Source organism: Bos javanicus, chromosome 4 (assembly GCF_032452875.1).
Source record: "Bos javanicus breed banteng chromosome 4, ARS-OSU_banteng_1.0, whole genome shotgun sequence".
Classification (NCBI taxonomy): Eukaryota; Metazoa; Chordata; class Mammalia; order Artiodactyla; family Bovidae; genus Bos; species Bos javanicus.
Window position 1 is genome coordinate 55,992,514 of NC_083871.1, and position 18,209 is coordinate 56,010,722.

General features: G+C 36.9%; 1 protein-coding gene across 7 annotated transcripts; it reads left to right on the forward strand.

The window, feature by feature from the left end:
• Nucleotides 1-4,186: 4,186 nt before the first annotated feature.
• GPR85 (G protein-coupled receptor 85) lies at nucleotides 4,187-12,903 on the forward strand. Of its 7 annotated transcripts, none has more exons than XM_061414083.1 (4): nucleotides 5,498-6,108; nucleotides 6,284-6,398; nucleotides 7,509-7,598; nucleotides 8,710-8,798. In XM_061414083.1, the coding sequence occupies exons 1-3, from the start codon at nucleotides 5,736-5,738 to the stop codon at nucleotides 7,549-7,551; spliced, it is 531 nt and encodes a 176-aa protein (XP_061270067.1). In that variant the 5' UTR covers nucleotides 5,498-5,735; the 3' UTR covers nucleotides 7,552-7,598; nucleotides 8,710-8,798. The 7 variants fall into 7 exon arrangements, with proteins under 7 accessions (XP_061270064.1, XP_061270069.1, XP_061270067.1 ...); XM_061414082.1 differs by having other exon boundaries at nucleotides 5,501-6,108; nucleotides 6,281-6,398; XM_061414080.1 differs by lacking the exon at nucleotides 5,498-6,108 and adding an exon at nucleotides 4,187-5,028 and having other exon boundaries at nucleotides 6,281-6,398; nucleotides 7,509-12,903.
• The last annotated feature ends 5,306 nt before the right edge of the window (nucleotides 12,904-18,209 follow it).

The following is an 18,209-nucleotide window of genomic DNA, read 5'->3' on the forward strand; positions in this document are numbered from 1 at the left end:
GTTAATATCAGAAGCTCTTAAATTAGAGTCTAAGGTAACATTATTTTCAGCCATGCTTTAATGATGCCCATTTATCAAAAAGCTAAACACCACAAAAGCTTAAATAACGATAATCTGCTCATACCTATCATATAACTGGTGCTTATAATAATGGCCTTAATGCACTGTATCATTGAGGTAACCTCTGAGTAATCAAAGAAAAGAATGCCTTAGACTTCTTGAGTTTTTTAAATTATATTGCATTTTTATTCTGTGAAAATTTATAATCCATGTAAGATATGTATGACTCTTCATTAACCTGAATATTAAATTACACTTCCCAATTCTTAATTATTTTATGAGCACTCACTTTGCTTTCCTACCTTCCTCCAACACACACACACACACACACACACACACACACCACACTTATTCTCATGCTATACCCACATAGGTCACTTTTCTCTTTTACATGGTTGAAACTAACTCCATTAAAAAAAAAAAAAAAAGACAAAGAGACAATTTAAAATATTTTAATAGACCATGGACCTTTGATCAAATCTCTAAAGTTTTACCAGACATGGTAGGGAAACTTGCATTTTCTTTCATTCACAGGATTACATTTAAATAATGTGTAGTAGAAGAAGAGTTTTAAAGACTTCCAGAAGAAAAAGGCATGCTATGCTTATTTAAATAACATTCTGTTCACAAAACATCAAGAGAATTCATTAAAACCTTTATCACTAACAGTACTGTCATTAATAGCAAAATAATTTCTGAGTCTGATCCTATAAACCACTAAACCTGTGCCCCTCACTTGTTAATCCCTTTCAATCTGACTTGCTTTTCTGAAACTGCTCTCTCCAAGGTTGCTAATGATTTCCTTACCACCAGATCCAATAATATCTTCTAGCCCCTCATCCTTTTAAAACCTCCTAGATATAATTTATACTGATGACCACTCCCTCCTTGAAATTCTTTTCTCCCTCGGGGTCTGTGGCACTGGTGCTTCTTCCTTTCATTTTCTTCTAGCTCTGGTTCTTCCATGTTCCTTCTTGTTTCCTAAACGTAGGCATTCTTTTTGCTTTTTAGTTTGTTCACAAAGAGAAGAATGGGCATGTTTGTTTACTTATTTAACCTCAACTTTATCTATCAATGGGCTTCCCTGGGGGCTCAGACAGTAAAGAATCTGCCTGCAATGCAGAGACCCAGGTTTGATCCCTGGTTTGGGAAGATGCCCTGGAGAAGGAAATGGCTACCCACTCCAGTATTCTTACCTGGAGAATTCCATGGACAGAGGAACCTGGCACACAGGGTCACAAAGAGCTGGACACAACTGATCAACACTTTATCTCTCAAGAGTCTCACTCGGCAATGTTATTCAACAGTTAACCTACTTCCACCATCACCTACCTGTAAGTGCTTCCTGAATCTGCAGTCTTCATTTCCAATTGCATATATGACATCAGCATTTAAATGTTCCACCAGCATTTCACATTCAATCTGTCTAAAATTAACTCATTATCTTCCTTACCAAACCAGGCCCCTCTTTTTTAACTTCAGCTCCCCCACGTTAGGGCTTCCCTGATGTTTCAGTGGGTAAAGAAACCACCTGAAAGTCAGGAGACCTGGGTTCGATCCCTGAGTTGGAAAGATCCCCTGGAGAAGGGAATGGCAACCCACTCCAGTATTCTTGCCTGGAGAATCCCATGGACAGAGGAGCCTGCGGGGGGCTACAGTAGTCCATGGGTTGCTGAGTCAGCAGGACTGAGCCACTAACACTTTCACTTTCCCCCTAGTTAATGGCATCTCCTGAAGCTGAAACTCCAGTACTTTGGCCACCTCATGCGAAGAGTTGATTCATTGGAAAAGACTCTCATGCTGGGAGGGATTGGGGGCAGGAGGAGAAGGGGACAACAGAGGATGAGATGGCTGGATGGCATCACCGACTCGATGGACGTGAGTTTGAGTGAACTCCGGGAGTTGGTGATGACAGGGAGGCCTGGTGTGCTGCGATTCATGGGGTCTCAAAGAGTCGAACACGACTGAGTAACTGAACTGAACTGAACTGAACTGAACCTCTCAGTTACCCAAGCTCCAAACCTTAGAGTCAATTCTTATTCCTCAATTTCCTTTGCTTACCTACCTAATGATTTGATTTTAAAAAAGAAAAATACAGCTTCTACCTCCTCTTACCCCGGATCTATCCCTTTGTCTCTGTTCATTCTACCTCCTCTACTTCTAACCAGTTCAGGCTTCCCCTACATTGATGCAACTGCTGTACATCAATCCTATCTCTTAATGTTTCATTTCTTGCAAGATCTAGCATAGTGATTTCTACAGAGTAACCTCAACAAATGTTTGTTAAATGAATTAAATAAAGGAAAAAGTTTTCAGAGAGTATGAAACTATGAACAATAAAGATCAGAAAAGGTAAACTGCTAAGTTTTAAAGCCTGGATATTAAATTGGGAAGAAAGGTCTTAGAGATGATAACTTTAAATTTTTAAATATATTAACACTTTGTAGCCTGTTTTGTGACAGAGTAAAGAGAAAAATCTGACAAATGAATTTCTTTTATCATTTTGAAAAGAAACATGACATAGTCTTAATCCTTTAAAATTCCTTTAAATTATAAAGAAATTTCACTGAGGTATTCACAATTATGATTATTCGAAATTCCAGAGGTATGATTTTTAAAATCTAGTGGCAATCTTTTTGGTATAGTATATTCTTTCATAATTTTGTTCCTCAAGCAGAATTCCCAAAGCCCTAACTTTCAGTAACTTAGATGTCAGTATGAAAAAGGTCATTTTTTTTGCCACAGATTAGGAGGTGAAAACCATTTTTAAAATAGAAATGCATACTCTCCCTTTCTGTTGGTCACTTGTTCTAGGTTAGTGACTTTTTTAAAATAATCTATTAAAAAATCCTTCTGTACAAAAATCCATAGTGAGAGTCATTCTTATCAAGATAACTTCCAGAAATTTTATGGAAGCTTCTTTTTCATATATAGCTTTAGATTTTAGTAACAGTTGGGGCTGTTATATACACATTTTTAAATGTTTAGTGACAGCTTTAGAATGGAGAGAGAGTGCTTTAAATGAATGACTGCAAAATCTTTAGAAATTTATCCTAGCCTATTATTCTCTGCATTTGGGAAGGATTGTTTACTTCCTGACACACATTTTCACATAATGCATAGAATGAAAATTCTGCATTTGTCTATCATGAGATTGTGCATTTGGCAAAAATCTGAAATGTCTGATTAATTTTTAAAAGAAGATAATTGCTACTTGAAATAAAATTATATATATTTATTATAAGAACCAAATTAAACAGATTGCATCAGTCTTCCTAATCCACTGATCAATATAGTAAATGTAATATGCCAGAGCTTGAAAATTTCTACATTTCTTCAAACTTTTAGAGTCCTTCAAGTGCAATGTACATAGTATTTTGCTGTTTGCTTTGTCTCTTTACTCTTAACCTGACAACCAATTTTTCTAAGTTTGGTGATATAAGGAATCAAAAAGAAATTAGCTATGAACAAATAATGTTTTGATCTGAACAACTGAAGTGATAATTTTATATCTGAGAATTTGTAGATGATATAAAGCTTTTGACTATTACTGTATTAAACATACTTTAAAAAAAACCCTGTTGGTGGAAGATTCAGACTTCAATGTTTTCTCCAGTGGGGTTAATGAACTAAATGGAAAATATCTCATTAATTTCTTAAACCCCCCTTGTGAGGCAAGAAAATGACATTCTCGTCTAACAGCTGGAAAAACCGAACTAGTAGATGGAACTGCACTCAACTGCAAAGGAAAATAGTAGCTTTAATATACCCTGAGTTGTGGATATGAAAGAATACTGCATACATGCAGTATTCCCTCCCTTATTTTTAAGGAATCAATACCTGCTTCTTACAATTTAAGGAAAGTTAAACTCTTGGAACTTGGCCGTATACCTTTTTGCAAAGTAAATTATTGTTTCAAAGCCAGGCTGTGCAGTTACCCTTTAAATTTACTTTTAAAAAGTTTTTCCCTAATCCATACAACCTAAGATTGTACATATCATTTTCAGCAAACTTATTTGTCACTTATCCTATAGCTTTTTTAAAACTGTAAAAATTCAGGAAATAATAACTCTTTTGCAATGTACATTGGGACAGTAATTGGGAAGTAACAACAAATTGAATTGATTTGTAGTTCTGCAGAAATGAATTTGACATTTCACTTACAAGTTGCAAACCAATGTATAGTTTTAAACACTTCTGAATTTCCTTGTTTTGCGAAAAAGTAGAATGTTTCACTAGAATGGAAATGCCCTCAAGTTATTTCCAGTACTGCTGTAGAATTGATTTTTCTAGTTTAAGGGAATGCCAAAGTTAGGACATATATATATATATATATATATACACACACACACATATATACACACACACACACACATATATATACATACATATATATTAATCATTATCTATTTTTCTTAACTGGGTTTAGGACATGGCAAAACAAATCAGGAAACTATAACTTTGTTTCAATATTACCAACATATGGCTTTGTGTAATGACTGTGACATCATGACAGTGAAGTATTCAATTTTAAGCTTTAAACCAGAGAAAGCTTTACCTTGGTATGTCCAATAGAAATACAATATGCAAATTAACCCATATTATCTGTATGCTGATTGGCTTGAGTTCCCCCGAATGTCACAATCTCACCACCCAGCAATGAGGTATTTTACTGCTGTCTGGAGATCAAATTATTGCTGTACAGAAGATCTTTATTTTTTCTGTTTCATTAACAGATTATTATAAAGCAATAAGCATGCAGGAGGAGAAGCAGACCTTTTACCTTGGGAATTAATGAAAGCATTTCTGATCATTTTTTTGGAGGTGGGGAATTGTTTAAAATCTTATACCACCCCCACAAATTCTTCTGAAATGGTAAAATAAGGAAATGCATGATTCCAGAGACACGCTTAACTACCAGGTGTCAGGCTATGTGCTGTCTTGTGATATCGGACCTTTTGAACGGGTGTAAGTTTTATGAATCGTTATATTCCTAGTATTTTTCTTCCGTAAAACAAAGGGGAGAAGGAAACTCACACACAACTGCTTTAACATTACCAATCTATTGGTCAGTCGTACTTGCAAGAAAATAAAAGAAAGGCTGTTGCTTGGTGGGGTGGAATGCGAGGAATGGTCATTTAAAACTTGTGTATGCCTGATTCTACAGTCATTTTCGTCAAGGTAGAATGGACATAAATCATTTTGCAGTTTTCCTCTGAACTTAGCTTCTCCCTACTTACCGCGCATCTGCGTGCACTGGAGAACAGATGACTAACAAAGAAAGGGCTACCCTAACCTGGTTTCCCTTCTTCCCCATTGACAAGAATTTTCCTGACTGAGCTTTTTTTCTTTCAAAAAAATTTCTTTTCTTTCTTCTTTCTCTCCTCCTTCACCCCTTCCCTCCCTACCCCACCACCAGCCCCACCCCCACCCCCCCACCCCCCCAGCTAACCTGCAAATGCAGTCAGCTGGAGAGATCATTAAAGAAGAAAGCTAAAAGAAGCTGCCAATGCTTTGGACCACCCTAAAAGAGCATGGGAAAAAAATGTTTGGGGAGAGCAGGGTTTCAGGAAGCTGAGGGCTGGTCAGGCACCCCCCAGCACCGGGATGCGCTGCCCTAAGGGAAGAGGGTGGGACTGAGGTTCTGAACTAGCCTTTCCAAATCCCCACGTCCAATGCAGGGAGGGAAAAGTTCAGAAGCAGCTACAGGGGACAAAAGCCCATTTTTACCAGTTCAACAGGACAGGACATTCAATAAACCCAGCCCGCTCTGGAAACGGGTCGGGGCTCCAGTTGGCTCCACAGAGGCAGAAGTAGCCCCTGCCGCCGCCCTCGCCACGGCAGCCGCCGCCGCCGCGGCCCCTGCGTTACTGGGGGAGACGGTGCCGCTGCGACAGGGGAGGACGCGGCTGGAGCTCAAGGAGGCTCCATCGCGCAGGCGCCGCCGAGCCCTGCCTGGATGCTCAGTCAAGGCACTAAGGCAAAAAAAAAATCAGCAATTTATAGAAAGAAGAAGCTATAGTCTGTCGGGATATCCAACACCAACAGGTAGGAGGATATACTCTCGGTTAAGTTTGGGGGGAGGGGGCGCACAGTGCTGATGAAACTGCAGGTTCACAGGGAAAGAGCCCTCCTTGAGTTTTTTTGTGTGTGGGTTTTGTGTGTGTGTGTTTTACAATAAACTGCATAATGGAAGTACATTCAGACAATGCATCTTCAGTAGGGCTTATTGAGAGCTCCATTTCTGGAAAGCGTTGCAAGACTGAGGAATATCGGACTGCGAATCACCGGGAACAGTTCCCTTGCAGCACAGAAGCAATCTCTCTCCCCATCTTCGCGTATGTAATGCATGTCTCTCTCCCCCTCCCCCTCCTCCACCCCCCCATTATAAATCCAGGGGTGGCGGATTTCAGGTTTCATAATGTTGCATGATGCGATCGGTATTTACCCAGGGATGTACCGGTGAGGAAATTAAAATCATCCAACGCAGTTTTGCCTGGGCTTCTATCAGCATATTCCAGGCAAGTGAGAAGTGGCAAAGGAAACATGCTTCGTGGGAATAACAGAGGAAACCGATTTCCCTGGTGGGGTTCCCAAACACCTAGGAGACAATGTGCATTTTGTTTTAAAATGAAGCTACTTGCGATTTGCAACGAAGATTGTCAGTATAAATGGTAAAAGCTTAATTCCCCGAGAAATACAGGTTCATGTTAAATTCATTTGAAACCAGGCAGCCAAGGTTTACAAATGAAAGTGCATTATTCCTCTGGGTGTTTCCCTGACGAGTATTTACATTAACCATTTCTAATAATCATGTGGGTTTAAAAGAGAAAAGATTTGCCAGAAATGGGGGATGGGAAGGGAAGGGAAAGACAAAAGATTAAATCAAATCAAATCCTGGGACAAGTTCCTATGAATTTAGAAGTCTAATGTTGAAATTATGCTTTAAGATGAATCAACAAATATTCTTCTTATAACATGCAGCATGAAAAGTGGCTCTAGAGTTAAAAGATGTATTCTGCAAGGGTTCACTGGATCCATATCAGCAGAGAAGCTGCCGGGAAAACACTGACAGATACTAACAGACCTCAAATAAATGTGGGCAGTCTCCTGTCTCCTGGTAGCGATCTTGTAGATTCCATTGCAACACCAGTGATTAATTCCTAGACTGGCATATTTTATGCTTGGGGAACATTATATTCCTTCTCTCCTAAAGGTGCCCAATCAAATGTATTTTCTTTTAAATAGGGACATTTTAAAATTCATCTAGCTCAGAAAACTAAACAAGTCAATTCTCTGAAATCTCAAGCACAAATACTAAAGCAAATAATATTATTCAAAATTAAAACTTTATTTGCTTCCCCATAAATGAACAGCTCTATATTAGCACTGCCTGACATCATTGCTGGTTAACTTAAAAACTGATAGCTTTTTTTGTTTGTTTTCAGATATTCTGATGGCAAATCAAGTGAAAGAAAAGAGGAAGCATGACTGCAGATCAGATCCGTTCTCTTTGTGGATTACATTTTCAGTAAAATGTATGGATCTATCTTTTCCTTGTTCTTATATCTAGATCATGAGACTTGACTGAGGCTGTATCTTTATCCTCCATCCATCTATGGCGAACTATAGCCATGCAGCTGACAACATTTTGCAAAATCTCTCTCCTCTAACAGCCTTTCTGAAACTGACTTCCTTGGGTTTCATAATAGGAGTCAGCGTGGTGGGCAACCTTCTGATCTCCATTTTGCTCGTGAAAGATAAGACCTTGCATAGAGCACCTTACTACTTCCTGTTGGATCTTTGCTGTTCAGATATCCTCAGATCTGCAATTTGTTTCCCATTTGTATTCAACTCTGTCAAAAATGGCTCTACTTGGACTTATGGGACTCTGACTTGCAAAGTGATTGCCTTTCTGGGGGTTTTGTCCTGTTTTCACACTGCTTTCATGCTCTTCTGTATCAGTGTCACCAGATACTTAGCTATCGCCCATCATCGCTTCTATACAAAGAGGCTGACCTTTTGGACGTGTCTGGCTGTGATCTGCATGGTGTGGACTCTGTCTGTGGCCATGGCATTTCCCCCAGTTTTAGATGTGGGCACTTACTCATTCATTAGGGAAGAAGATCAATGTACCTTCCAACACCGCTCCTTCAGGGCTAATGATTCCTTAGGATTTATGCTGCTCCTTGCCCTCATCCTCCTAGCTACACAGCTTGTCTACCTCAAGCTGATATTTTTTGTCCACGACCGAAGGAAAATGAAGCCAGTCCAGTTTGTAGCAGCAGTCAGCCAGAACTGGACTTTTCATGGTCCTGGAGCCAGTGGCCAGGCAGCTGCCAATTGGCTAGCAGGATTTGGAAGGGGTCCCACACCACCCACCTTGCTGGGCATCAGGCAAAATGCAAACACCACGAGCAGAAGAAGGCTATTGGTCTTAGATGAATTCAAAATGGAGAAAAGAATCAGCAGAATGTTCTATATAATGACTTTTCTCTTCTTAACCTTGTGGGGCCCCTACCTGGTGGCCTGTTATTGGAGAGTTTTTGCAAGAGGGCCTGTAGTACCAGGGGGATTTCTAACAGCTGCTGTCTGGATGAGTTTTGCCCAAGCAGGAATCAATCCTTTTGTCTGCATTTTCTCCAACAGGGAGCTGAGGCGCTGTTTCAGCACAACCCTTCTTTACTGCAGAAAATCCAGGTTACCAAGGGAACCTTACTGTGTTATATGAAGGAGCATCTGTAAATCTTTAGCCTTGTGAAACACTAACCTTCTCTGCTAAGCAATTGTGGCCTGTAGCCATTTCTTGAGAAGAAAATCAAGAATGGGATCAGCAGTTATAAGGATTTGGGCAACATTCTGCAGTCTTTGCAATAGTTCACCTATAATCCTATTTTAAATCTCAGAGTGATCCTGCTGACTGCCAGCGAAGGTTTGTAATTAAGAAAGGACTGAACCACTGCCCTGAGTTTCTTTATGTGGTTGAAAACTAGATAATGAAAGTAGCAGGTGCTAAGTATCAGTGCTAAATGCTGTGTATATGACTACTTATGAAAAAACATCAAAAAAAAAACCAATTAGCATTGGACATCTTAATAAATTAAGTTGACATGAGGTAAATGTGTTGATAAAAAACTAATTTTAGAAGTTTGAAGACTTTAAAACATTTCATACTATTATTGTTTTGCAAGGACTAAAATATTTGGGGACTTAAAGTACTGTAATTCACTAAAGACATGCCATGAATTAATTGGATTATAACTTTTAAAAAATCACCTTGTAAGTTTTGGGGAGCATTCCAAAGCAGTATATTGGTTCCAATTATAGTTTACTTTTTTGTATTAATACATTACTATTTCTAAATACCGCTTTCCTTATCTACTAGTGAAATTGCTAGCATCGAACTATGTGGTTTTTGTTGATTTGGTATAAAGTTTTTTCTAATTCATCTATATTTTATGAATACTAGATATTGGTCTGGGAGGCAACATTAATGGTACCAACCAGTCACAATTGAACAGTTCTAATAATGCAGAATAAACACATGTTGCCTTAAAGGGTTATCTAGTATCTTTCATCTTATTTAGTATTGGAGCAAATTGGAGTCAGGGGAAACTGAATCAGTAACTGGTCATGGTCATGCATCTGGAAGTGCATGGACGATCATTTAACACTCTTTTTCCTTTTTCCTCACATGATTTCAAAATTAAGGTGCACATCACTGGAATAATGAAATTTTCTTCTGAGGTGTGCTACCCATTCTAGTGTGTTCTAAGAAGCAGGCAGTTGATGTGTGTTTATATTTTAAGTCGGCTGTTAAGGGGAGACCACAGCCTTAGTATGACATCTTGCACAATTTGTGAAGCGTTTATTCTACCGAAGGCACAGTCTTGTTTATACTTTCTGCACATTCAGTGTATTGGTCGTTTAAATTATTTCAGTTTTAACTTGTGAAAGCTTATAATATAATTTCTGGTATTTTAGAAATACATTAGAGTCTGTGAGTCTCATTCTTTAAGATTCAGATGTGTGAATTTCAATATAAAGTTGCATTTGCCAAAATTTACTTGTGTAGCCTGTTACTTTTCTTGAAATAAATTTTACATTTTTGGCACTTAATTTTTCTTACCAGGGAGGCAAGCACAAAATAGCAAGACTAGCTCTATTATAGTTTTGTTTTGTTTTTTATTTTTGTAGCTACTTTATATTGTGGAACTGGAAATGCATGAATGAAAGGGAGTATAAAGCTGACAAATAATAATGTCTGCAAAAGCATTATTTGGTAGCTTATCATACTTATTTATTCTTACAATCCAGAATATTTAAAGATGTAAACCTGCTTAGCTGGTTGGTTCAGAATTTTAATATAGACATCACATTTTAATTTGGGCCATGGTGGAAATCTTGGATTCTAAATACATAACTTGTAAAAAAAATGGTTTATAATTACATTATGACAAAAACAGAAAAGTTGTTATTGCTTTTGTTTGTTTGGGGTTTTTATTTTATTTTTTTTATTGGTACCTGAAAAATAAGATTAGGAATCTAGTGAAACAGAATTATTTATTGCTACAGTGTTTCTGTAAAGAACATCAATATAAATATAAGTAAGGAAAAAGAAATAATTGAAATACTCAATGATATATGCAGTTTAGCTCATATAAGGGCCACTCAAGCCATGATTTAATAAGCACTTTGTTTGAACTCATTTTTACTTTATACTGGACCTGAGACAAAATTTAATATACAACAGTGAATTGAATCTAGCAATAAAGACCCCTTTTTAGTACTAAATTATTATCTAAAATACAATAAAGGAAATGTTATTGAAAGATATTCTGATAACATTATGTTTCCAATTCAAAAAGTTTACAGTGGAGATATAACTACCACAAGTGTATTTATAAAGAACTTTGCTGAGAGGTTCAAATATCACCAGCAATCAGGAGAAAATTCAGCAATGATTTTGAGGCCAGAGAGACCCGGTTTTCTGAACACTGGCCTCTGTTATATGAGAAAAAAATCTGAGGCATGGATTAAGAATAGGGAACTGAGGAGTCAACAGCAACAAGCAAGTGGGGTTGCCTGATTCTACCTAGCTATCTGGAATAACACATTCCAACAGCTTAGGTAAGTGATCAGCCCCAGTGATCAGTGAATAATACTGAACTGTAGTGACTCTCATTTAAGCTTACTCTTGACTAGCTTGGTATTTCAAGTCAAGGGGCAAGCAGTGGGTGAGATACATCCCCAGTTAATCATACTATTTATAAGTCAATGAGTAATGGTAGCAATCATATAAAATAAAAGTCTGCTTCAGTGTCTTAATGACCAAATCACATTATCTATTTTGGTACTCATTCTAATATTCAATATTTTGAAACAGTTGTAACTAATTCAATTTGGAAATGTTACTAATCTGCAACCCATAAAAATACATTCCCACTGGAGTTCAACTTCCTTGTGAGAAAAACCTATTATCAATAATAATGTGTCCCTCTAGGACTAATTATATCTGAGTTGAACAGGCTTTAAATTGTTTTCCTTAATAGTGGTAATGTGTTTGCATGGATGTGTCTACACTATCTCATCTGGTTCCTTTTGTACACAGTGGGTTTAATTGTGAGATACCTGGCTGGAGCTAGGCTTTCAGTTTATAACTGTGAAATCCTATGTAGATATTAACTGAGGCAGAAGGAGGTGAGTAACTTGTTCAGTTTCTCATATTGGCTCCATTTAAATAATACAAAATTAATCACAGTAATATGTCATAGCAACAAGTTACAAGTGTTACAATAGTAAATGTTTCTAAGATAGACTCGGTAATAATAACTGTAAATGGACTGTTTTCCATTTTTCCTTCAGTGCCTTATCACTTGTCTTTTCCCAGTATTCCCTGGGGTCTTTTATACATCAACTCCCTCAACTCAGAGGGAAGCCTCCCTATTCTGCTCACTGTTTCATGTATATGAATCACTGTGCTGTGTTTTGGAACCCTGAGATTGCAGTTATTAGTGCTATATACAAAGTAACAGCAAACCCTGAGTGTTAAAAGTTCTCCCATGTCCTGACTCTCCACTTCCACTTAAGAGATATTTCAATTCCTTCAAGAGAGAGGGAGGTGGTATTCTTCCATACTTGCACCTTCCTGCAACTTAGCATGAGAATGCCTGGGTAAAGTGCAATCAGAAGAAAGCACTAAAATGCCAACTCCCATGGTGCTCAAGCAAAAATAGGAATAACCCGTGAAACAGGTTACATGTCTTTCATTATGAAGGCATGCTACTCCTTCAATGTTTTTCTTATTCCTTACTGTAGATACAACAAAACTCCCTACCTCACCCTCATCAGCTGAAAAGTTTATTTGGCCTCCAAAATTTACTTCTATTGCAAATACAATGAAATGTACAATTAGAGATATATCCTTTTCAGCTAAGTCATACAATAGTGAGTTGTGTTGCAATGGGAATTACTGTAGGAGAGCTGCAAACAGAACCAAAACCCTTCCTTTCTGCGTATTCACATTAAATATATTTACTTTGTTCTATTCTTTATTCCACATATAGCATAAACTATATTGTTACTAAAGCAGAACAAAAACTCTAGCTTATATTAACTATATGAAAAAGAAAATTTAAAAGATGACAAATGGCAGTGTTTCAAATACTGGCTAAACACAAGGTGAATGGTTCCCAGAATTATGGGTTATTTAAGATTCTAAAATCATGTGAGTTTATTTTTCTATGCAAAAATGAATCACTTTCATGTTTGTTAATATTCTCTTTTAAATGCTTTTAATGGAAATTGCAGGGTCTACTAAAACAATTGTCTGTTGCTGACTTTTTTTGCTGTTGTTCTTGATTCTAAGCATGCTAGTGTTCTATGACTTTCCTAATTTTCTCACAAGCTTTTTTTAATACTAAAGTGATGGAATTGCTCAATTTTGAGGCACAAGTTCAAAATTAGTCTATACAGTGGTTCAAACTAAGGTAGCATTTGGAAATGGCTGGATTATTTTTTATCATCAGTCGAAGCAGTCATAAAAGCTAAAGGGCTATTGAGAACTGAAGTGATGAAGAAAAGATTGTTTGGCTAACTCATTTTGCCATTTACTGCACTGTAACAAGCTCTAAAAAATATATTTAAACCAAGAGGCTTTAAATTTATAAAAGGACTATATAAACAAGATCTTGTTTTTAAAAATAGAGAAACAAATTTTTCTATCATCCCCTTTTGCTAAGGGGATGATGTCCATTACTGCTCAAAAAGCTATTAAAGCCAGTTTTCCTCCCACCAAATTAGGCAGTTAATACAGGGGCTGGAGCGCTTAAGGCCCCAGAGGAAAGTAAAGAGTGTGTTTCCCTCTGAGTGACTGTGGAAAAAAAAGGCCTTAAAGGAGTCACAGGTAGTTTGGGGCTTGAAATTATTCACACCCGGCATTCTTTCTGGTACCTCATCATCCTCAGAAAGACACAGGGTCTTGGCTTAGAGGCAGAAAACAGTTCTTTTTTTAATCTGTGTGTTTGGAAACTTATAGATTCTTGATACAAGTATTAAAATTGACATTGTAATGCATGTCCTGAATTACTGGGTTTTGAATAGACAATAAAATATCATTTAACTTATATGGATGTTCAAGATCATGTTAATAATGATCATTGGGAAGTAAATCATTTACTATATCATGGGGGAAAGTTATTATATTATTTTAAAAACTTTAAAGCTGAACTGATAATTGAGTTTCAACTAGCTAAAGGTAATTGGTTGTTTCTTTTCATAGCTTTAAGAAAGGAAAAATTGAACTAGATGAAAGAGAAGTTTATTTTTTCTCCTCTATCCAAAATGATGTTGAATTGAGAGATTTCATTTTCTTCAGGAGAAAAAAGGAAATTTTTGATCATTTTTAGTAAGCATTTTTACTTAGATATAATTCAATTCAGCAATCATTTATTGTGTGCCTATTGCATTTATGATCTTGGGCAACTTATTTAATCTTTCTATGTCTCCTCAAGGGAAAAGGGATAACAGAACATACATCCTGGGGTTATGGAAAGGATTCAACGAGGGCATCCTTATGAAGCCCTTAGAAGGAAGTCTGGCATCTTAAATAAATTTTAATTTTTACTGATTCATAGTTCACCATCTACCAGCAGAGAACAAATTATGAGACAATGTGATAAGTGCTGTAAGAGAGATATGTGAGATAAGTGTAAGAGAAACACAGACAAGCAATTAACTCTGTGAAGATGGGAGAAGGAAGGTGAGATAGAAGAGGTAGCAGCTGAACTCAGTCTTGAAGGATAATTTTAAATTTATCTACTTGACAAAGTTAGGAAAGCCATTTCAGAGACAGGAAATAATAAAATGAGCAAACTGTAGATCAACATAAGGATCCACTATTAATCAGAAAAGTTTAATGTGGTGTGGCTGAGCCTTTGGTGCCTGGAAGAGGAGGACCACAATAGCAAGGAGATTAAAAAGCATAAGATTTGGAAGTTCAAGTCCTTATTCTATATCCCTTACTATCTTTATGATCTTAAAAACAGTTTATTAAACTCTTTGAGTCTCAATTTGCTCACCTGTAAATGGAATAAGTAGCAGCAATCACAATATTTTTGAAGATTGTGCTTTGAAGATCAAAAATGAGATGATAATAATAATTAAGTACTTTGTGCTGAAGACAGTTTTAAACACTTTTCATATATGAATTCACTTGATTATCACAATAAGCAGATGCCGTTATAATCTGTACTTTACAAATGAAGAAACTGAAGCACAGAGAGCTTAAGTAACTTGCATAAAGTAGTAATAGGAAAAAAATGGATGTAAAGTACTGAGAACAGCATGCAGCCAGGATTGACCATTCAGTAAATACTGGCTATTATTATTGTTGTTGCTTCTGTTATTGCTATTGCTATTGTTCATTTTAACAAAATAACTGTAAAAGGTTAAAGATTAATGGGAGCTGAAGTAACTGAGCAGAAACAGAGTTCCAGCCCTCAGACGTCACCTCCACTTTGCTATTCACCTTCTTATTCCACTAAGGGAAGCAAAGAAGAGTAGACAGTAACTAAGCCCTCTCTACTCTCACATAGGATCGTATTACCAAAGAAACAACAGAATCCATCTAATCTGTCATGACTGTTTAGAATAACACTGCTCATATGGCAACCCACTCCAGTGTTCTTGCCTGGAGAATCCCAGGGACAGAGGAGCCTGGTGGGCTGCCGTCTCTGGGGTCGCACAGAGTCGGACACAACTGAAGTGACTTAGCAGCAGCAGCTCATATTATATCACTCAAATTTTGAAAGTAGGCTACACAACTCTTACCATATGCAGAGTTTTACCTACATCTAGCTCATATTCTTCAGTCTTAAATCAGTTATGTCACATTTTATATAAAGTTGAGATTTTAAAAGGATGGTTATTCTGGCTGGGTAAAATCTTTTTGTGAAGTCCATTATCTAGTCTCCCTTTAAAGGCCAACTTTCAGGATCACCATTCCCATGTCTCAACTATTTACACTTACTTTCCTGAAATCTCTCCAAAGCCTTCTGTAACTAGCATTCATAACTATACATAGTAAAGGAATGATTAATGGAGAATATAATGGCAGAATTAAGAGTCCTGCCCACTTGGCATTCGTGCATCCACATGGTCCTCACACTGTTATAAACTATTGACTCATAGTTCTGTATTTACATACCTGGCCATCCTTCACTGAATTTTCTAAAGCTCTTGTTTTGTTCATTTGAGCCCCCCAACATCCATCCCAATTCAACTTCATTCTTTATATTTGATCTCTTACTTAGGTGATTTCATCTTCTAAAGTGACAGCCACTGCCATACCGCCACTCCTGTTTGTTCATGTGTGTGGTCTCAGTAAACACAGTTTCTATTTAATTATCCTGTACCATGTAGAAAAGGGTGCCGGCCTGGGTGTCAAGAACTGAGTTGCTGAGTAGCTGTAGACCATGGTCTATTCACTTGACCTCTTAGTTCCCTCAATTGTATAGCAAAGTCATTGATCTCTAAAATTCTTCCAGCTTGAACAAATCTATGGTTTATCCATTTGGGTTACCTGTGTCCCCAGGAGATTAACGGCATGGTTATTTCAAATATAGCTTCCCACCACTGACACTGGTCCACTGACAGTCATTCCTTACATACAGTATTTCAACTAACTAGATTCCTATCTAAGCAGTTATAGGCCCAAACTGATCCCAGCTTGTCGATATCAATGCTGGAGAATATCTATAGCATATTAAAATTCTCTTTTACCAGGCTTCTGCTTTATTCATGTGCTAACTTCATAACAGCACTTTTAATTTTAATCAGACAGGCTTGATGTCCTGCTTCCATTTCAAATGACCAAATTATGGATATTTGTGCCCTGTTATTCCTTTTTAAGTTCTATTCTCAACTATAAATAATTCATAAATTTCTTTTAGAGGGCACTGCATTTTGTTTCAAGTTCCTGTTTCAAATATATGAAACAAAATTTAGGAAGATAACTTAGTTTTCCTCCACAGTTTGTGATTACAGAATGATCTATCATTGAACAGTTACTTAATAAGCACCTATTGTGAACAACTAGTTGTACTGTGTGCTTTAAAAATCTTATAATTGAATCTAATATGGCTGAGGTTGTAGTCTTAAAGACTTGTGAAATGAACACAAATCTGGTGTGTTTTTTTTTTTTTGTAGTTGTTTTTGCTATGTTTTACATGCATGAAAACACTGGCTTTTAATTTCAACCCACTACAGAAGTGTTTTGCTATTATTTTAATCACATCCTAGGCTTAAGTTTAAATGGCTATAATCAACAATGCATTTTAAATTTACAATTTCTGATTTTTAGCAACAAAATTACTTAGTTATACATCCAGTTTTATATCTTTTGAGTCTATAGGGTTGTTGACTTGTAAGAGAATAAACTAGAAAGAGATATTATTCTTACCTTTGTAGAAAATTTTTAGCTACTAATAAAGAATTTGGTAGTAGCATGAGAAAATATTCATGAGTGCTAGAATTCATAACTCAGAGAAACAAATGTTCCTATTTTTACATGCTCCTGAAACACACAACTTGCACTGGGATTCTGTACAATTATTGCATCAGTGCTTTTAGATATGATGCCACTCTGTTCCCTGATGCAGAAAGAACCTGTGTTCTTCTCTGTGGTGCTATTATTTGTTATGCCTGGAAGGTCTTGAGCATTTTCTGCAGTGCCAGAGCTCCAGTGCTCTGTATTTCCATCCTGGGCATAAAAAACTATCATTTTTAGGAGAAAAATAGCAAGAGAGAAAGACATTTCTTATTATATTGAGCTTTGCTGAGGAATATTTGTTCTCTGTTATTTTTTTAAGACCAGCTTAAATTGTATATATGTAATAAAATAAATCCTCATAAATATTCAACCAAGAACTACTCTATTTTCAGTCAACTAAATCTGTATTTATATTGATAGTTAAATACAGTTTCACTGTTAGTAGCAGAAGCCAAGAGGTAGCAGGACACGTGTACCTAATCACCAGAAAGAAGCCACATCAAAAATGAGAGAGAATGGTAAAGTTGTTCTAGTGACATGTACCAGTGACACTGGGGGAAAACTTCATCTGTAGGAGTGAGAAAACTTGAAAGTAATAGGAAAGAAGGATAGCACTAATATTTTAAGCAGTTTAGAATTTGACTTTATTTTAAAGAACTTTCAATATCTCTCTAAATAGTGTTCATAAGATCAAGTTCCAAACCCATTATAAGACATTTTAAGATGTAGCACTGTGCTCATTTATCCATATTGTTCTCTCATTATTTTCTTGTTTTCCATATCATATAAACACACACATACCACATGCACACACACACATGCACACACATGTCCCCCAACATACAGACACACACTTCTCTTTCTTCCCCAGGCTATGCAATCCAGTCCATAGCCCCACTCCAGTCCCATCCTTGATCAGTTTAACCCAAGTTAAGTTCTCCACATGCCTAGGTTATATGTGATCTGTGTGTGATTTTATATGATAGGATGCTGTTCTTTAATTGCTTCAGATTTCTCTAGCAAGATTCTAAGCCCATGGGTCTTGCCATCTGCCTATTTACCACCCCCACTAAGTACCCTAGGAGGCCCCTCTGTCCAT